At 39.7% G+C, this 21,510-nt stretch overlaps 1 protein-coding gene across 2 annotated transcripts in view; it reads right to left on the bottom strand.

Moving 5' to 3' along the window:
- Nucleotides 1-21,510, bottom strand: part of PIK3C2A (phosphatidylinositol-4-phosphate 3-kinase catalytic subunit type 2 alpha) — an 80,043-nt gene that overhangs the window by 5,061 nt on the left and 53,472 nt on the right. For both annotated transcript variants that reach the window (XM_020802958.3, XM_078383874.1), the window contains exons 17-32: nucleotides 21,326-21,419; nucleotides 19,216-19,310; nucleotides 17,817-17,997; nucleotides 17,410-17,514; nucleotides 12,028-12,120; nucleotides 10,794-10,923; nucleotides 9,589-9,725; nucleotides 8,609-8,778; nucleotides 7,335-7,491; nucleotides 7,018-7,127; nucleotides 4,460-4,667; nucleotides 3,836-3,960; nucleotides 2,914-3,031; nucleotides 2,736-2,817; nucleotides 785-894; nucleotides 126-251 (exon numbers count right to left, since the gene is read on the bottom strand). In XM_020802958.3, coding sequence (XP_020658617.3) covers nucleotides 126-251; nucleotides 785-894; nucleotides 2,736-2,817; nucleotides 2,914-3,031; nucleotides 3,836-3,960; nucleotides 4,460-4,667; nucleotides 7,018-7,127; nucleotides 7,335-7,491; nucleotides 8,609-8,778; nucleotides 9,589-9,725; nucleotides 10,794-10,923; nucleotides 12,028-12,120; nucleotides 17,410-17,514; nucleotides 17,817-17,997; nucleotides 19,216-19,310; nucleotides 21,326-21,419 — 2,041 coding nt within the window. The remainder of the gene's footprint in view (nucleotides 1-125; nucleotides 252-784; nucleotides 895-2,735; nucleotides 2,818-2,913; nucleotides 3,032-3,835; nucleotides 3,961-4,459; nucleotides 4,668-7,017; nucleotides 7,128-7,334; nucleotides 7,492-8,608; nucleotides 8,779-9,588; nucleotides 9,726-10,793; nucleotides 10,924-12,027; nucleotides 12,121-17,409; nucleotides 17,515-17,816; nucleotides 17,998-19,215; nucleotides 19,311-21,325; nucleotides 21,420-21,510) is intronic.

Here is a 21,510-nt window from a genome sequence, read left to right as displayed (position 1 = left end):
AAAATATTTTTCACTAGTAGAGGGAAGAAGGGGCCCTTTTCAGTTGAAGAAAGAGAGACCAATTATTGTAAAAAATCATTTTTTGTGGGGTAGCAATATGGTCTTCCATGCTCCCCCTTCCTTACCATTTCATTGAAAGTTGGATTTCTAGTCTTTCGGGATATTTTGGTCTTCCGTTTAGATGTTTTATGTACATCTGGAAGCAGGTATGTTTTCACATATGGATTTGGGTCTGCACCATCATCTGTAACCTAAGAACAGCAACACATCTTTTGTTTAAAAAAACCCAAATGGAACCGTCCGAAGAAACAAAGAGAGAGAGAGAGAGAGAGAAACTATTGGAGCTCTTATTTAAATTAAGTCCTTTAATCCCTGCAAGTGTCTGACGAAGAACAACACTGGTCCCAGGATATAAAAATTATACTGTGTACTTTATTCCAGATTAAGACCCCAACACATTTCCGCTTAGCCTTTTCCGACAAAACCCATCAGGCTTTTGAATGAATAAGGAACTGAATTTAGACCTAATATTCAAAAGGTGTCTCTAAATATAGCTAACAAAATGCAATATTCATGCCTTTGAAGAAGGCAGAAAAGGCTAAGCCAAAACATGTCAGGCTTTTAATTTGGAATAAATGCACACTACAATTTTTACATCCTGGAACCAAAGTCTCTTCTTGCCTTACAGTTTTGATGGATGTACCAGTTCATTTTTGTTATTGATATAAAAAATGAGAAAGTGTTATAAACAATTTCCAATTTGCAAATTCAGTTTTATTCTTACCAGATCTTTAATGTGCATCACCATGATAAACAGAGTGCTGTTTCGATAGGAGATGGACAATTTCACTTCTCCTCCAACTTTGCCTGAGGTTGGACTTGAAGGGCTTACATCTGAAAAAACAAGTAAAATTACATTTTCCCTACACAAGCCAAGAGAGTGTTTCTCATTTAGTGTGACATTACCATCAGAGAACAAACTAGTGAATGAGCCAACTGGACAAATAAAACTGAAGCCAAAAGAATACCAAATTCTCCCCTCCTTCATTAAACTTCCCCTACTACATACCATGTGTTTTGTAATTGTAAAATGTTCCTCAGAGCCTAAAATTACACAAGAGACAAGAATAGTGTGTAGCAGATTTACCCTGATGGTCCATTATGGTCCATGAGGAAGGAGACATCTAGGATTATTCCCTTTTATGGTTCAGGTGAAACAATGGTAAACTAAGAAGGAAAGCTTTACATAAAAATACACATGCTCAGTCCCTTTGCAAGCACAAAACCAGGAAAAATAAAAACAGATCTGTATAAGAGAAAAATAGAAACCTCAGTATAGGACACAGCACAGGTTGCTGAAAGGACCTGGTGGTGAGTCCCATGTTTCATGGTTTAGGTAGGTAAGATGTTTCAATCCAGCAAAATACAAGCCTTGATCCACCTGATCAGTATGGAAGTTGTGGCTTTCTTTCCTAGAAAATTTGGCAGGAAAGAAACAAATAGGGGTGTTTTTGCTTTGTTCTTGATTATTTTAGTTTTATTGTGATTTACCCTAGGAGCCATGGTAAGCAGAAAGAAGAAGTAGTAGTAGCTGCGACAGCAGCAGCAGCAATAATATCAAAATATGGGTACATATGAATGTCTGAAACTGCAAATGTGCCATTAGTCATTATCAATTTTGAGGAAATCTTTGGGATGAAATCAAACTGGAGGGCAGTGCCTTGACTTGATTTTAACCTTCACAGTGTTTGTGGCAGTAGATATGTATGTGGCTGTCCTTATGGAAGTTGTCCACAGTTCTGAATGGCACAGACAGTAAAGAACATGTGGGAATTTTACAAAAGCTGGATGTCTAGCTTCTTGAAGGATTTGAGCCAGTAGTGGAAGAGCAGATTTTTGTGGGGGCAACTGGTGGAGCACATAGGAATGTAAAGAGAGAGGAGCCTGAGAGGTGATCTCCGTGGTTTGTATGACTCTTTGGTGGATTTAGCAATTTTTGCAGTTGATTTCCTGGATGAGGGAAAGGGAATGAGATGTAATAGGGAAGAAAACAAGGACAAAGTAAAGAAAATAACTGGTCCCCCCCACTCCCATTTAGAATTTCAAAAGAGGAATGGGTGTTTCTTTCTTTGTGCCAGCAGTTCTACTGCACATTTAATAAATATATACTCCAACAATGGATAACATGAAGAGTGAAGGTAAGTTCTGCTCAGCAGAAAAGAAGTGAGAGAAACCTGTCCTGGGCTAAGGCAGAACAAACCACCGACAGAGGAACCAGGCATGTGGAGTAGATATGCAAAATCTTCCTTCTCAGTCAATCATTGACTCACATAGACAGCAAAAAAGAATAATTCACTCTGCATAACTCCTTCCTGCAGACTGAGAAAGAGGGCATTTATTTATACTGACTTAGGAATAAAAAATTGTTACATTGGTTTTATTAATTAAAATATTCTGAAAGGGGAGGAATGTGACATTTGTAATTTTTACCAAAACAAAAGATACTGAATAACGGTAAACAGAAAGGCAAGTGTTAAAAACAAAGGAGGAGGGAAGGAAGGAAATTTCTTTAACTTGTCAAAAAAAATCTAATATGCATATGTTTTAAGGCAAACATTTATTCAGAAAAAAATAGAACAAATAAAATCAATATTTAAATATTTTTCTCCCTTTTTTGGTTCTTAATAGAATTTGATTATACATCCTGATCTAATTCTTTTAAAAAGTAGTCTCACCTGTATTCTTAGCTATTCCATCAATTCCTTCAGCTTTTTCATCACGAAGTAAAGGATGGAAGAAAGTATAGACAAGATCACACTGAAATTGGAACAAAAAACACACAACTGTTATCATAAGTTTAGAGTACCCAACATAGACATGAAGTAAATACATTGATGTACTTTGTAGAATCACCTCTGATACATCTGTTGATGCATTCATTAAACTTTGTATGTAACTGTTCAGCTCGACTTTCCTCTTAGCTGCTACATCCTTTATGTGAGTTCTTCCCAAAACCATCTTATTGGGAAAGCTGCAATAAAAATATAATGGGCACATGCAGGAATATTAGTAGCAACACATAATATTTACTAATCATTGAGGCAAAAGATCAGTACTTTCAACATAAAACATAGTAATACGAGGATCATATAATCCAAGAGAAGGTTTTACAACAGAGTTGAAGGGATACTGCCAAACATGCTGAGAACTGACCGGTATCTCCTACTGTATAAAGAATATGCAAGTGTAAGATAACTTGGCAATACATATGCTTCAATTGGTGAGGAACATTTTCTGTGATCTCTTCTTAAGTGTTTAACCAGAATCCTGTTGATTGATTTACATGTGTGCATGTTAAATTCCACAGTTCATTATTGTAAATTGCTTCCTACTTAAAAGGACAACTGGACATTGACTTCCTTCAGAGCTAGTTCCTATCAAGGGCACACTCTCAGGACAGTTCCTTGCACTGAACTTACAATGCAGCATACCTAGATAAACATGTTTCATGAAAGACTATATTTACAGTTCAGGAAGCCAGGTCCAATCATAGAAAACAGCTATTGCCAAACTGCACAGTACAGAATACTTAGCACAGCAAAGCATCCTGTCCATGCTGAGAGAAAATGTACTGGCCTCAATCCAGAGCGTTTCCCAACTCTCCAAACCAGATTTTGGGAGTGTTGGGAAGGTTAGGAGAGACCTGCAACAGGGACAGGGTGGTTCTATAAGCAAAACCACTTTTTCAGTTGTAGAACCCAAAGAAAATTCAGGAGATTCAATTTGAAAACTTCATATCTACATGCTTTTAGCAGAACAGTTTCGGAGAACTTACCCTGGTAATTTCCAAAGAGGAAACAGAATACCAAGCTTGTTGTGGAGTTCTTGGAATTCATCAAATGTCCGAAAAATGAAAGAGGGCTCATTTTGCCCTTCTCTTAGAACTCTGACAACATAGATCTGTTGGATCAGAAAACATGTTCTTCAGCAACTTACAACAACAACAACAACAACAAAGTCAGATCTGTACTATATCCAGTTCCTATCATCTAATGAAGAGATTACTGGTCACTGTATCTCAGAATATAAGCACCATGGTTTCAAAAATTTTAACTGCAACATTATTTATTCTGTGTTACATCAGTCAGAAACAAAAATAAAGGCCAAAACCGAGTTTGCTCCATTTCCAAGAATTCACACATTTCTAACTCATGAGACGGTTTTCTAAGCCAGATATGCACCATACATATGGCTACTGCATTCATAACATGAACCACAATACGCTGACTCAGAAATCAACAAGCTGCTCTAAAATGAAAAGACAAAAACTAAATTTGGGATTCCTGAGACACCAAATGGGGAAAGGAGGAATTGAAAAGGTGCTGATTAAAGTGAATCATAACAGAGAAGATGGTTAGAGCTGCAGAAAACATAATTAATCCAATTATAATTCACTTACGTAATATTTATCTGGGTTGTATCTCTTATGGTATGTAAAGACAGATGCTTCTCTGATACGACCATCTTGTTTAAGTGAGTATGTTTTAGGAGAAAAAGAAAGGATGGGCTCATCATTGGAAGGCAAGCCGGAAAAACGCAGCTGTGCAAGATTGTGGATGAAAAAATTGAACTTTGTAGCAACACTTCCCAAACTGGATTCAATCAACCTAAAAATTGAGGGAAGCACCAATCAGATTCTGTTTCTGTGCTATTAATGTGCAGAACAGCTCCAATGTAAGAGGAAAAATGGTGAGTTCTCACCCAGTTAGAATTTTTTAAATTGTTTTTTTATTAGTTTTCACAGGGATAGGCAGGACCAGGTAAAGGGGGGGAAGGATAGGAAAGGGTAAAATTCCAGAAAGCAAAAAGTATTCTTGCATCCACTTATACAATTATATTAAAAATAGAAATCATACAAAAAGAAAAAAACATTGTAACAATTTTCCAAGATATTTTTATCATTACTAATCTTCCATTTTCTTGGACCTTCTCTTTCTTTTTATCTTTAAGCTTACTCATTTTATAAATATTATTCTGCCAAGTATATATCAATTGCATAATGGTTATATCAATGTTATAATTATTAGTTGTGTTTATTTTATCATATATTCTTTCATCACAAAATATCTTCTTAAACTTAACGTTTATCTCCACTACTCTATCTCTGTATTCTAACTAATATTTTGTACCCCACTTATCATGTCCTCTTTCATTTTCCATTTTAGGGACCATGTATCCATTCTCAAGAGCTTTATCCACTCCATGTATTGTCTCCTTTGTCCCATCTGCCACAGCATGTGTCCCATCATCTCGAGTCTTCTCCCTTTCATAGCAAAGTTTATAGCAAAGTTCACCATTTGCTACACTTCTGCTGCTGACATCTCCGTAAGAGGGATTAACAAATTACTCTCGGCTACACTGTATCTTCACCTTTTCCTTCTGAAACCTTCTGGGGTTTAAGAATAACATTGCCTTCCCCTGTTTGTGTTTTTAAGAAATTAATTTCCAGTCACACTTCTGAATTTTTCTCTATCTTCACTGTAAATTCCATTTGTGTCCCTACGTCTTTAGTTTGTTCAAATATGTAGCTGCTCCAGCTCTGCTTTTATCTGGTGTAGTCCATTAAGCATAATGTTTTCAATATTCTTGACAATGTCTTGTTCCATGATTGGAAGTGTTATCTGGATTTTTTTTTCCAGCAGATAGTAACCACAGTGGTTATTCACAATGGTAGCTCTTGGGCCACAATTCAATCTCTCTCTTCCTAGGCTTCGTTGTTAGCAATGGTTGACAGGAAGAAGGGCTTTTCCCAATACTATTTCTGGTTGTTTCACAGATTTAAATCCATCAGTAGTTTATGGTTAAATTGTCCTGCAGAAGCGAGTTTTATTGATGTAATAGAAGCAAAGTTGTTTTTCTCCCTCCCCTTTTCTCCTTGTTTTTGTTTCTCCCAGTCAAGCCTCAGATGAAGGGGGTGGGAGGGAGAGAGTGCTCACCAGTCTGGCCACATATAGGTCTAGTCACTTTCTCTGATGGATTGCACCCACTCTCTTCATTGTTTAGGTCCTTAAGCGTTCCATATGTAAAGCAAGCCACTCATTTCAAGTTCTAGTCAAGATTGTTTCCAAGATCCTTCTGTACTTTTCTGCTCTCTTTTGTTGGGGCATTCACAGCTTTGTGCCAAGATGGTGCCCAGCTGATTTCTGCTTCCAGATGCGACTTCAAAGAGAGGCCAATCCAGGGATCCTCCGGCCCTCCTCCCTTCTCAGTTGGATTCTGTTACTTCAGACTTTCACTTCTCCTAGTAAAAGTCCTCCCCCCCCCCCAAGTTTCGGGGTGGGTTTCAAAACCAAGTGGTCTCAGTCAGTTTCAGGAGCCCTCCTTAAACGCAAACAATCTTGCTGCAACGAAGCCCCAACTCCCTCTTACCCAGTTCGAATTTCAAAGAACTATTTTAGGAGGTTAACCATGATGGACTCTTTTCATCAATCAAATTGAGCAGAGGCAAAGTCCACAATCCACCTAATGACGCAACTCAAAGAACTGTGGATGTGCAGCATAATATCTGTCATAAAAATTGATATTTAATAAACTGGTTGAGGCTACACACCTGTGGCCTCCTAACTGAGGAATAGACCTTAAGTACAATATAACTGAGTGACTCAAGAGTTGGTTACAGAGTAGGGGAGAATGAGCAATTCCACAAATCCCTTGAAATATTTCCCTCGCCACAAAGAAAGTCCCCACTCTAGAAAAGAACCTTCTGACAATAAAATGTTGGGAATTACTGGGTAATCAGAAGTCATGCAGAACTGTCTGAAAAACTTTGCATGATAAGGTTCAAATCCCTGGCCTTACATATACTGTACGTACAACAGAAAAATATCTGAAATCTGTATTTTGATTTTGTTCCCCCCACCTCCCTGCAGAAAAGTCAGTGGTTTTCACAAGTTACTTTTTTAGAACTATTAGGCACAATACACATATGATGTTTCTCTGGAAATATTTCTGTGATACCTTGTAAAGAAAATTGTAGCTTCAGCATCTGTGGTTTGAGGCTGAAGAGCATCTTGGACATATTTCAAGTCTTGAATTCCATTAAGTTCTGGTAATCCAGAGGAAAGCATCTATAGATTAAACAGATTTTGCACCCATAATAAAAACAGTGTTATATCTTAACCAGAAATTACACACTTAAAAACCACCATCATTTTAAGTTTAATATGTCATTCCCATGCTTGAAGATAACAGTTTTCTTTATTCATTATACATGACAGCTGGCCATTTTTTAAATGTAGTCTCATTTAACACATATGACAACACAGAACTTTTACCAGTGACAGCAGATTGAGGAAAAGGTTGGCTCGTTTTCTTATCAAGTTATAGGCCTGGCAGCAGAGATCAACAAACAACTGGAAGCGAATAGTAGGCTTTTCACCACCATTGATAACATAGGCCATATCCGACGTCAGCACAAAAGGAGCCCGGTCCCTTTTTAAAAAGAAATATGAATTTACAAGTACTGAGAATTAGTATTCAAATATGAGGACATTTTATCTACTTTAGAGTCTCTGTAATCTATTGTATTCACACTTTATGATTTATCTCTCATTTGTGCACACATAAAATAGGAAGTCATCCAAAAAGAAACAATCTCATCACAGAACTTCATTAGATTTTTTTTTGTTCAAAGAAGGAAAGGAAAAGCACTAGACAATGTATAACAATAGTCAAGCCAATGGGACTACAGTTTAAGTTTCTGCTCTAGAAGTATCACACCTATGTAAATATTGAACAGGACATTGGCTATTAACAGGGCCACCATAAGTCAGAAGCAATTTTTGACACAACATTTTACTGACAATGCAAAAGTATTGTCCATTGCTAAAGTATAGACACTTTTGATTTGTTGGAACATCACCCTCACTTTGTGTTATTATCACATAATCAAATCTAGCCATGCAGTGGCATGTTACCCACGCCATCCAAGTAATTCCTGATTGCTTGGGACCAACCTAGGAAGCTTCCCCATTTTTCAGAAAAGGCATCAAAATGTCAGCTGTAGCAAATGGGGAGTCAACAACGCACAAACACCATCTCAAAATCAACTTTTCCTTCTTTCATATAGCACTAGGTCAATAATACTGCCCACCAGATGGCATACTTCCTCAGCCTTCATTGGGGATGCTGTAGTACAACATATCTGTGGGACACAAGGGTAGATGAGGCTGCCCACATACTTCAGCTGCATCAGGAATGGACAACATATGTCTATCCAGTTATTGTGAGACACTAATCTCCGCCAGCTATGTGGGCTCTGGCTCCTAGGAATGACAGTCCTACATCTGGAGGAACATTAGTTGTTCAATGCTGAACTACATTTCCCCCCAAAAATAGCATTTGCTTTGCAGTCTCAAATTTTCATATGCAACACTATTTAAAAATAGACTTAAAGTCTATTGTAGCAGTACAATGTTGCTACAGAAAACTTTTCAAAATCACTTTTCATAATGATAGCTGGAATTGACCCAGTTAGCTGGGTCACTTCTGAAATACTAAAGGGAGAAATTGTCCTTGCACGTTATTTTCTTATGCTTTGACAGCATACCTCTTAAAGCTCCCAAACATCTGTGCATGGCCCAAAAACTTTCCAAAATCAATATGGAACATGTGCCCTGTACTTCGAAGCATTATGTTGTCATTGTGGCGGTCACAGATACCAAGGACATAGGTGGCTACACAACATCCTGCACATGAATAGATGAAGTTTTCAGAAGCCTAAAATAAGCAGAAATACATATAGAGTTGGTCTATAGCTTGGAGAATATCACCTTGGTTTAACATACAGAAATAAGATCTTGTAACAGAACTTAGTCATTCATGAAAAATAATAAGAATATGAAGAAATGTTTTTGTTTTCAATCATTTTGAAAAGGAAGCTAATATGGTATTATAATCAGGTAGTTTTTAAAAAGAAATTTGAAGAAAGCATGGAGAAAGGAATATACTATTCTGAAGAAAGAATGGAGAAAGGAAAATAACGTTCATTGTGCTCATGCTTTAAATGGAAGCCTTCTACAGGCTAATAAATAAGCACGATGTGCAAAATGTTACATTTAAGCATTAGGAAATAACAAAATATTCTTATCAAAATTAAACTAAAGAAGAATTTATTTTAGAAATAACAAATTTTTTTATCTTTAGAAAAAAATGTAGGTTAATCTTGCTTGCTGCAGTATATTTTTTAAATATGTGAGGTATTAATTTCTCACTAAATGCAATGATAAAATATTTAGTATGACAAATTAAGCCTACTGACAGCATCTTTTTGAAAGATACTCAAACACATTTGAAGCTGCTGTATATCAAGTCAAATCATTGCTCTATCTTAGTCAGTACTGTTTACTTTCATTGGGAAAAGTCCTCTACAATCTAGTGTGCAGAAATTTCTCAGTTCTGCTTCCTGGAATCTTCTGCATGCAAAACAAGTATTTTAATATTGAACTATACACTCTTTTCAATAATAGTGCAAATACTGTCAGTGCCATGTAGTAACCAGTTCATGTTCTGAAGCCACACAAGATTTACCTTTTCATATTCTTCTTCCGTAGGATTGTATTTTCTTAGCCATTCTGCAAGTGGCTTGTCTTTAAAGGACCCTGTCACTCCATATTCCACTTGAATTTTCCGAAGTGTATCTGAAGCTGGAACAAGCTCTACCATTCCTATAATTCCACACACAAAAATACTTAACACCTTCTTGTTAAAAAAAACCCCTATATCTTATCTGTATTTGATGCCAATTCTATTTTTATCATGTGTTTCATTAAGGCTATATTCAGACATTTTAATTAAGTATTTCTATGCAACCAAACTACTTGCTAAGAAATACAGTGGTGCCTCGCATAGCGAGGTTAATCCGTTCCGGATTAACCTTCGCTATAGCGAAACATCGCTAAACGGAATTAAAAAAGCCATAGAAACGCATTGAACTTTGTTCAATGCGTTCCTATGGCTTGAAAACTCACCGTTAAGCGAGGTTCTGCCATAGCGCTGCCATTTTCGCGCCCTCGGTAAGCGAGGGCAGGGCGCGAAAATGCGGCGCGGACCTTCCGGCGGCCATTTTGGAACCGCCGATCAGCTGTTCTCCCCGGCTTCGTTGTGCGAAAATCGCACAGCGAAAAAACGCCATAGGGGCCATCGCTGAGCGAATGCTCCAGCGATGGCCCAGAGTGCCTTGTTAAGCGATTTCATCGCTCAGCGAGGCACTCGTTAAGCGAGGCACCACTTAAACACCATGAAACAGTTAAAATGCAGTTTAAGAAACAAAAAGGCAAATACCATTTGATCTTTAAATCAGCTCAGTAACTGACTAAAATTAATACTAATGTAACTAATATATAGACCTCAAATAGGGAATGTGTCAGATATTAAACAAAAACAGATATTATGCTTCATCTTAACATATTGAATATGTCAGTTTTGGGACGGTGTCTTGGTTTGGTTGTGGTTTTGGTGGTTTTCTGCTTTTGAGGTAGATTCTCTTTAGCCTTGACTCCTGCTTTTTTATAATAGTTCACAGGAAATCTTCAGAGATTACTAGTGCCAGAAAAAAAAATTGGGAGGTGGGAAGAAAAAAATTCCAAAGAGCCAACCCCTCTGAAGGTTAACTGAAGGACCAGTACACAAAAAACAAGAAAACAAAAGAGGCGCCAGAAAAAGAATCCGTTATGAAGCAAATACAGACATTTTCCTTGAGCGCATCTCTAATAGATACTACCATTTCTTTATACCTCTGTCTTTGCCAGTTGAAAGGCACTTGAAGATAACCATCCGCAGGTCAAGTCCTTCCTGTAACCAGACCTTATCCATAATTTTTATCATTTGCAATGCCAACATATCCTGACGCAGATCTTCTCCAACCTGAAACAAAGGCAAGGCTACAAATGAATGAAAGGGGTTTAAACAGTCATTATGTTACATTATGCATATTCTTTTATATCTCTGCACAAAAGCAGAAACTGGAAGGGGTTTAAACAGTCATTATGTTACATTATGCATATTCTTTTATATCTCTGCACAAAAGCAAAAACTGGCATGGGGCACAGAATTCAGTGCCTCTAATAACAGGTTTTTGATTCATGTAGATAAATGAGCAATGCCTCCAAACATACGAGAAGAATGTAGTAATGAAGAGTGTGGTATTGAGGAGCCTTGTGGAGAATTGGTTAAATTGCAGTACTGCAATCAAGACTCTGCTCAAGAACTGATTTCAATCCCAATGGGCTTAGCGAGCCAGCTCAAGATTGACTTAACTTTCCATCTTTCTAAGGTTGGTAAATCAAATGCTCAGTTCACTGGAAGGACCATGACTAGCCTACATAATTAAATTGTAAATCACCCAGAAAGTGCTTTAAGCATTATGGAGCAGCACATTTTGCTTTGCTTTTTAGTATTTCAGAGGTCTTCGCTCTTTTGCTAGGTATTGCTTCTCATAATCAGTGTAAGAAAATTATGCATAGCCCTGCTCCTACATATGCCCACAATGAAAACAAACCAACAAATCAAAAGTGTCTATACTTTAGCAAGAAGAATAGTAATAGATCAAATAAAATATTTAACCAGCAGAATACTGCTACATGTATTGAAAGGGCACTGTCTGTCCAACAGATTTTTTTTAATGGAAAAAAACCCTAGGAATCAGAAAATATGTTTGAACTGCCAGAATTTCAAAGTGGTTTGCTATTTACTGCTGGAGTAATGGGATGGAAACGGTAAAGCAAGAATGAGGTTTTGGTGCTTAAGAAACACATTCAAAGCCTAATTGAAAACACAGACTTAGATGTCTCATTCCCGTATGCAAAGCAGTTTTTAAAGCCAAAACTATTACGCTTACATAAAGCTACACCTCACAGATACAGCTTCCTCCAGCTCAAATTCTTGCTGAAACATTTGCTAACATCAAGAGTAATATAATTTCTGTTACAACCAAAGTATACTTCTGTCCAGCTCAAACAGAAAATTTACCTTAAACATTACATTAATTTCTTCTCCCAAGGGATCTGCATTCACCAGAGTCACTTTAAGAGGTACTGCATTAGAACTGAAGTAAGAACATGCCTGCCAAAACATTTCAATTAGTTATTCCAAGATTAAGATTACTGGCACTATTAAAATAAAAAAGGGCTGTAAACTGGCTCTGATGAACATGTATAAAATGAATTATTGCATGTAAGATACAGGAATTAAAAATCTATATAAAAAGCAATCTTCTTTATTTTACTGCTATATAATGATGGTATAAGGATAGAAGAAACCTGCAAAGAGAGTAGCTGGTCTAATTTCCAGTTTCTTTCTCCAAAATTGCATACTTGTAATCTTTGTTTTGTATTTTAGTACTGAAGTTCAAAATTCATAGCATTCTCATGAGTACTGCAGCCAAAATAAGTGCATTACAATGATCTAATCTCGAGATTACGAGCATGTGGACTAGAGTAGTGAGGGCCCCCCATCAAGATAGGGTCGCAGCTGGGCAATCCGCCATAGATGAAAATAGGCGGAGCGGACCACGGACGCCACCTGGGTTTCCATGGTAAGTGCCGGGTCCAGATGTACCCCCAAGCTGCGGACCTCACTCTTTGCGGCAAGGGTAGTCCCCCCAAAATAAAGGGAGTTACCTATACCACTGATGGAAGGACCGCCCACCCTCAAGATCTCCGTCTTGTCCGGGTTCAGCCTTAACCCATTCGACTGCATCCATTCCAATACAGTCTCCAGGCAGCGCTGAAGGGACAGGGCGGCATCCACTGAGGTAGATGAAAAGGAAAAGTAGAGCTGTGTGTCATCAGCATACTGGTGACACAATGCCCCACACCCCCTGATGACCCCACCTAGCGGCCTCATATAGATGTTAAACAGCATTGGAGAGATGATCGACCCCTGTGGAGCCCCACAGTTGAGACTCCAGGGGGCCGAGACACTCTCCCCAATCTGAACTCTGGGGATGGTCCTCCAAGAAGGAACGGAGCCAGGCAAGGGCCTGGCCATCAATTCCCAACTCAGAGAACCTCCCCAGGAGGATACAGTGGTTGACGGTATCAAAGGCTGCTGAGATGTTGAGGAGGACCGACAAGGACATATTGCCCCCATCGGCCTCCCTCAACAGGTCATCCATCAGTGCGACCAGTGCCGTCTCTGTACCGTAGCGCGGCCTGAAGCCCGACTGGAATGGGTCCAGGGCATTTGTTTCATCCAAGAGCGCCTGGAGCTGATCTGCCACCACCCTCTCAACCACTTTGCTAAGGAAAGAAACATTGGCGACGGGCCTATAATTGCCAATGTCGTCCGTCGCCAAATTTGGTTTCTTCCTAATGGGCCTAATGAGTGTCTCCTTGAGGGCAAGGGGTACCTTGCCCTCCTGAAGAGACCCATTAATTATTGCAGTGGCCCATTCAGTTGTTACGGGCCTGGCTGCTTTGATTAGCCAGGCCAGGCAAGCTATCAAGATGGCATCAGCCTGGGACTGCTGGATCTTGACTATTCTCCATTGGATTAGAGGAATAGGAGGGAAGAGATAAAGCCTTGCCCCAGTCCACCATGAATGAGTTGCCTCGAGAACCTAGGCCTTTCCTTGCTCAAGAACAGAACATGCTGCACTTTGAATTGTCCCAAGTGGCAAAAATGTCAAAGGTCGGGGTACCCCACTGACTGCAGAGACTGGCAAAAACGGCGTCGTTGAGAACCCACTCATGAGTTTGGGTGGTAAGACGGCTCAGGCGATTGGCGACATTGTTGTCCTCTGTCGATACATGAATGGCAACCGGGAAAATGTGGTGTTCGAAACACCACTCCCAAAGATGAATCGCCAGGCACAGTAGGGAAAGTGACTAAGTACTGCCCTGTTTGTTGATATAATATAGGGTGGCTATGTTATCAGTGGCAATCTGTACTCCTCTGCCAACTACGAGAGAACGGAAAGCGCAAAAGGCCTTGATGACCACGAACATCTCCAGATCGTTGATGTGCAAAAGCCTTTCTGCATCTGACCAGAGGGCATGAATCTCATGAGCACTGCAATGCGCATCCCAGTCTATTGGGCTGCCGTCTGTTGTGACCTGTACGGTCAGCTGGAGAGGCCTGAAAGGACGGACCACTAATAGGTGAGGGACAAAGATCCATCATCTTAGTTGATAGGGCAACTCTGGAGTCACACGTAGTCTTTTGGAATGGTGGTGTACTAGAGGACTCAACTGGGCCAGATAACAGGCCTGCAAAAAGCACATCTTCAGCCTTGCTGAAGGAGGAAGGAAGACTCTGGCCCTGACAGAATCAAGGTGCGCTCCAATGAAGTCCATGGTTTGAGAAGTCTCAAGATGAGTTTTCTTGAGGTTGACCCTTAGATCTAAGTCTGCCAGGGTTTGAAGGGCAAAGATGGCATCCCTTTGAGCTTCGTGATAGGAACTCGTCACGATGAACCAATCATCTATGTATGGAAAAAACATGATGTTGAGTAGATGAAGGTAGGCAGCCACAGGAGCCAGATGCTTTGTAAAAGTCCTTGGAGCAGTGGAGCATCATTCCGTGCTGAATGGAGCCACGTGTGTCTCCTGAGGTCAATAGCAGAAGCCATGGCCTTAGAAGCAGAATTCGCCATATGCCAAGAGGCCAAGCGTTGCTGTTTAGCCAAAACAGACGCCTCTAGATGTGTATTGAGAACCTCGGCATTGTCAGGGGAGGCCTGGAGGACTGGGAGAATCTTGTTCCACAGTTGCCTCTGATATGCCCCCATGGCAGCCTGATAGTTCGATACGTTCATTACGAAGGATGCAAGAGAGTAGAGACGACGGCCCAAGACGTCCAGTTTTCTACCTTCCCTTTTCGTAGGTGTGACAGTTGAACGGTTCCCTGCCTGAGACTGGTTAGACTGCACGATAATGGAATTTGGGAGAGGATGCTTCACCAGAAAACCAGTGTCATTCCTGTGGGTTCTGTAATGATTTTTGACATGCTTGGAAATCTGTAAAGAGGTAGCAGGCTTATCCCAGTACTCCTTAATAAGATCCAGCATAGCTGGAATGAAAGCAAGATTCAACTGAGGCAATTTCTCTTTGCATAGGAGGAGGAGGCTGCTCGATATCGAGCTCCAAGGACTTTGCTATGCGGAGTATCAACTGTGAATAAATAGTGAATTCCTTGGATAGAAAGGGGGGATGGTTATCTGCCACTTCTGAGTCTGGGGTTGGAAGATTTGAAGGAGACTCCTTAAAAGCCTCAGAGGGCTGATCTTGAACATCTGAGACTGAAGAAACGGAAGAACTTCTAGTATACGGAGGTAAAGAAGGTGAGCAGTGACAAGACCTCAACGTGGAAGTACCAATCCGGGGAACCGGTACCAAAGGAACACTTTCTAGTGGAGCCGAGACCTTGCGAAAAGAAGAGACCCGAAGAGATGAAGAGGAAACTCGAGCAACAGACTCACTCGGCTGTGGTACCAAAACCGACAGGATTGATGCCATATGGGAGCGTTTTGATGCCCGAGAATCCTGTCCAGCGATGTCAAGTTGCTGTGAACGATGCTTAACAGCTGGCCTGTGTGGGACAGGCAAACTGGGATCAACACGGTAATAGTCCCGGTGTCGACGTCGAGGCAGAGAAGGTGATGGAGACGAGTCAGAGGGGGAAGCATAAGTGTAACACACCCTCTTTGGTTGGTAGAAAGAGTCATAATAAGGATCGATCTTTCCATAAGAGTATCTATGCCGATTATGCTCCCCATAATGGAGCTCTTGATAGTCCGCCAAGCATCGACGTAGAGAGTGCCGAGGGATGTGAATAACATTCCAATGCCTAGGCGACTGAACCGGTGGAGAAACATGGTGCCACTTAGCCAAACATTTACACAGAGGAGAAGCCGACCCTGAAACTTACAAGTTTGAGATCTGAATTACAATTGCCCGCCCGAAACACATAGGGCTAGAATGGGCCAAGGCTGAGGTGGAGATAAGATCAGCCTCTGAGCGGCCATGACTTGGAGATAGGTTCAGCAATGACTCCGGTGCCGGAGGCAGCGGCATCAGGTCATTTGCTTCCAATTGGGAGTCTGGGTTGGGTACCTCCCTCAATGACTCCTCAAGGACTGGCGAAGGACGTGATAGTTGGGCTAGAGGAGGTTCTCTAGGATGACCTGATTTAGAGGACCGCTTTGTTTTCTTCTGTTTATCAATGTCCTTCCTTTTCTTAGGAGAAGGATCACTAGCTGAGACTGAAGGTGACTTCGAGGCTGATGTCGACTTCAAGCCCAACGGGTGTTTCAATTTGGGAGCCTCAGAAGAAGACTTCTGCCCAGGCAACAGCATGATGGGAGCCAAGAGTTGCTCTACTGGCTCCGACCAAGGGACTGGTGTTAAGGTAGGCTCCACAGTAGATGGTGATCTCAAGGTCGAAGGTCTCAGGGATTTCTTCCAGAGAAAAGACCGAAGACACTGCAAACGAAGCTTAAGGGCAGGTCTGGTCAATCTCTTGCTCTCCAGGCAGGAGCGCGTCTGGTGTTGTTCCCCCCAGGCAAAACAAACAGCAATTGTAGCTGTATGAGAGGAGAATTTTATTGGCACATGAGCTGCAATGCTTGAATGGGCCCGTCGGGGCCATAAAAAAGAGTGGGAGGGGGGAAGGGAGAGAGGGGAGAATCAGAAGAAAGAAAAAACTCACAGGGAAATGTCCGAAACAGAAGAACAGATCAAGTCCGAAATCCAAATTGTAAACTGTGAGACAAAAGTCCGAAAAGCCGTAACAAGAAGTTCGCTCTAGAGACTGCCAAAGAAGTCCGATTTCTGTGGCAGCTAAAAGGAACTGAGGTATTACAGGAGGGTGGAGCATGCACACCATGGGGGAACATCTTACTAATCACATGCTTTTAAGCTCTAGAAGATTCCAAGGAGCCCTGCGCAGGCGCAGTAAAACCCATCTGTGTGCATTCACGGAGGCCACGAAGAAGAACTCTGAGTACCATACGCTAAAGACTCACAGAGGGAATCTTATCTTTCTGCCCCCTTCTCTTCTACCCAACTGTGAACTTTCTGATGATGGAAACAAAATGCTAGACAGTATTTTACAAGACCCCTACTCCTAACACTGAAGTTACATCCAACCTGTCAACATCAGTCTTGTTCTAAAGATGGTGTTTGAAGGCAGTGAAAATGGCACTTGTTTTTATTACTTAATCAAATTACTTTTGTTTATACAAATATAACTTGCTTTTCCTCTCCAGAAAGAACTTGCTCAAAGTGGTTTACAAAGGATACTAGCTTATTTATAATATTTGAATTTTATCATCCGCTGGTAATTCTTGCATGCATTACTGTATAAAAGGAAGAGACGTATTATACTAGATTAGAAATATATGAAACGTACCTTGACATTTAGTTCTTTAGCTACAAGGCTTGGATTGAGAGGCAAACGACATTTATTTTTTAAGAAAAAGGATTGAACACGTTCCATTCCACTTTGCAAGACAATCTGCCAATGAACAATGCAGGATTAAATTTTATTTCAAATACTGAGAAATGTTAAGACATTACAGTGGTCCTGTGTAGAATAATATGGTTGTGGACGAGCCACAGAGATGTGCATTTCTGTTTATAAATTTCAGTCTATGACCACAAAGTTGAATACTTTGTCAAAGGAATGCAATACTAATTCCATAAATATGATAGAGTGATTTTAAATGCAGCTGTCATATGAAAAACAAGTAACCATTAATTTTGTTGGGTGAATCAGCTCCAACTAACATAGAAACATGATCTTCTAATTTAACAAACCTGTCTGGCAGATCCATTTGTTTGCTTCACTTTTTCTGCAACCATTCCCAAGATCTGAACCAATCTTGTCTGCTTTTCCAACTCTTCTCTCAGTCGTTTGCCACAGACTGAAAGGAAGGCACCAAGGACCTGCTCATACCTTACACCATGTTTGACATCATGCAAGGTATCCTTTAATAACCTGAAATATTAGACAATATTATATTGGTTTCCTTAACAAAGCACACTACCTTCCGTTATAATAATTTCTGCTGTAATAATTAGGCTTTAAAATACTACAGAACATCAGACAGGTCAGCATATATGGAGAGCTAATGCAAAACAAACAATACAAGGTGGAGATTGAGGGAGTAGCTACAACTAAACACCATGAAATAAAATGGCTATGGTTACACATCACAGACAAGCCTTAAGTCCCTAATTTACTAAACCACTTACTGATGCAGGCTAGTTTTCTTTTGCCCTGACATCACTCTTTCCTTTCTACTAGTAAGCAAACAAAGCAGGAATTTTTGACTAAGCATGGCTTCCTATTGTGTGCAAACCTGGGATTGTTCTCAAACAAGTTAGAATCAGAAGCTTTAAACCACTAACTTATGAATCTTAAGTGTGTTAGGAGCAATTAATCAGAATCCTGAGTCTGGACTTAACCAAGTTTACTTCTTGATTTGTTTATGTACTTGTAAAATGGTGAGAACACACAGGTAAGATGCATCAGCACCTTACTCATATAAGCCATCATTTAATAAACTAGGATTCATGGCTTGCTGTAAGATGTGAGTATAGCCGACACAGCTTACTTCAGAGCAAACATAAACAGGATTGTGATTTAAGATGGGGAAAACAGAGTTACAGAATAAAAAAATTACATGAGGTATTAGGATATCCTCTCCTTTACTAGAGTGTGGGATTCACAGCTTTCAGATGGGTCATTCCACAGACCTTTAGAGAAACTGTGGGAAGAGAATTATCTTTTGTTTCCAGGTCCATACTACATAAAATCAATATTCATACTATACATTTATTAAGCCCTTTCATTGCATATGTAGTTGATTTCCTAAATACAATATTAAGACAAATTTATAATTTTGTTACCTGTGCACATAGGTTTTTGTTATTGAGACACAATGATTAACTTTGCTTAGCTTCATAGAAATGGATATAAGCTATGACCTAAGCCAGTCCACTGAAAGAGAATGTAGTAGCCCAGGACATCAGGAAGAGTAAGTGTACTACAAGGATTCCAGAACACTTAAGTAAAAATATTTAACTTTTCTGCAAAGTAAAGAACCATATGATCCTTAATATCAATTCATTTTTACTTCGCTGTCTTCTGTCCTCTTAGGGGGAACAGAAAGTTTAAGAACAGATGGGGAAAAAAGAATGTAAATCTTCTTACCAATATAAATAGTGTGCTATTCGAATATTTCCTAATGCTCGGGCCAAAAGGAATCTGACTAGAGAGTTGTCCAGATAGGTTTCATATTTTAGTGCCTAAATATGTATATAAAAAAAGAAGTTTTATTCATCATTATAGGCTAAATTTTAAAAGCAGCTCTTTATTGGGGTGGGGCTACAGGGCAGCAATAAAACATACAGACTGAATATAACTTCAGTTTTACTTAATACAGCCGGTTTTGAAATTATTTTAAGGGGAAAAACTATTCCTAGAACAATATTGCTGGGACTACAGAACAATTTGGTACAAATCAAAATTACAATTCATACAGAAAAGCTCAGCAGGTGTGTATTTATTTAAGGATGTTTCAAAGGGTGCTCCTTTCCTCAGAAGTTTCTGTGGAAACAGAGGCACGGGGAGAGAGATTTTTTTACAGCTTCCTCTTTTCTCCTACAACACTGCATGCCATCTTTCACACTATTTCCAGGGATCTTTCAGCTTGCTGGAGCAGATTAAGGGGGCACCAGGGGGTCATGGAGAAAAGTGGTAAATACTAAAAATGGTCTTCCCCTTTGGCTCACAAAACCTCCGAATTCCCAAGCATCTATGAATGCTGCTGTTTATTACATTATAGTTATCTATTACATTCATGCTGCCCTTTTATTAGTCCATTTCCAGAACAACAGAAAGAATATCATAATAAAGCAAAAACAAGAGTGGAGGATACCTTTATTAGACAACTAGAATGTAATAAACAGAAGCAAGCTGTTGAATTATACAGGACCCTTTATCAGCCTGGGCATTACTGAGTGTGCAGTGGGTGACTGCAGAAGCAAAAGAAGCATTCCAAAAATGATGGCCAGATGTAGAGGCTCTTCTTCTTTAAAGCCAAGCCCAAACCCTACATCTGGCAAGTTTTGAAACTTGCTTTGGCATCCTCCCCACAAGCCACAGCTGTGAGATGCCTAGCTTGAGGGTCTTGCACAGCTCAAAATATAGCTTTTGTTTGTGAGATTTTAGTGGCTGGCCTAATAAGGACATCACCAACCCTTGTTTTCAGATCGTGTACAAGGGCCGTGCAGCTTTTGTTTTTGTTTGACAAAAATAAAACTACTTAAGGTTAATGTATTCTTTTAAAAAATTAAATTTAAAGTGGCTGTTAAGCAGTAAGATAATCAACAACAAAACAACAACATCAATAAAGTATGTTAATAATGTAAAACCAGTTTAGATGACATGCTGGAAGTCCTGGCCCAATACAAATACCTTAACCTGGTATCAAGGGAATATGAACTTCAGTGCCAGGCAAGCCTCCCTAAGTATTTAATATGTACAGAGTCATCAACCAGGATTGTGCTGCTGGTCACTGTAGTTGCAAAATATAATTGGATTTTGTGTTTGGCTTTTAGTCTGGGATTTGGCATTTGTGCCAGCAATTGAGTACAAGGGCCAAATTAACATTCTGGGAATGATACTGTTATATGACAAATGGGTTGGCAGAAAACAATCAAAAAGTCAGAACCATCTTGGGGTACTATTGGAAAGATCTTCTCTCTTGTTGTCATTTACCTGGCTAACTTCAGTGCAAGGCAGACACTAAGAAGGGTGCCTGATGATTGTTGATAGTACAATGTGATCTAGTGTTGAAATGAACCAAAGAAACACATTTCAGTACAGCCTCTTAAATGTCTCTCCTGCACTGTTTATGTAGAGTTTTCTTTTTCCTAGCCCTTGCCAAAAAATGAGAAGGGAGAGGGAGAGACGGTGTGCATGCACACATCCATGCATGTGACTCATATAGCATTTCATTCATTTACCAGGCTAAATAATGTTCGTAACAACATTATTCTGATCACTCAACTGTAAAGTGACAGAATAAGCAACTGGGGTTGCACGTAGATGGTTGAGAAGAAAGGAGGGAGAGATGGAAGTTGAGTAATGCAGTTTACCTTTACAGAGTAATTCCTACTTATGACAGGCTTAAGTGTGGGTTTTTATATATTGGTCTAAATATCATTATAACTATGATGTTACACTTTCAGGCTCCTCAGATTTTTTTGTGCAATTATAAGTGCCCTTTCCAAGATGTTTATTGTAGCATTCTTCTTACCTGCACAAACTGGGGGAGAATATCAGCCAGTTCATCATCACTTATTGCCTCAATCCACTCCATTGCTTTTGTTCTTACTTCCTGATCTGCAAAACTAAAAAGCATAAGATAGGTAAATGCACTGTACTACATTCAAGTTTCACAAAAATGTAACTCCTATACATTTCTCAATTGATGTGATCGTT

This window comes from Pogona vitticeps, chromosome 1 (assembly GCF_051106095.1).
Source record: "Pogona vitticeps strain Pit_001003342236 chromosome 1, PviZW2.1, whole genome shotgun sequence".
In the NCBI taxonomy this organism is placed as follows: Eukaryota; Metazoa; Chordata; class Lepidosauria; order Squamata; family Agamidae; genus Pogona; species Pogona vitticeps.
This window is presented reverse-complemented; position numbering and strand designations above follow the sequence as displayed.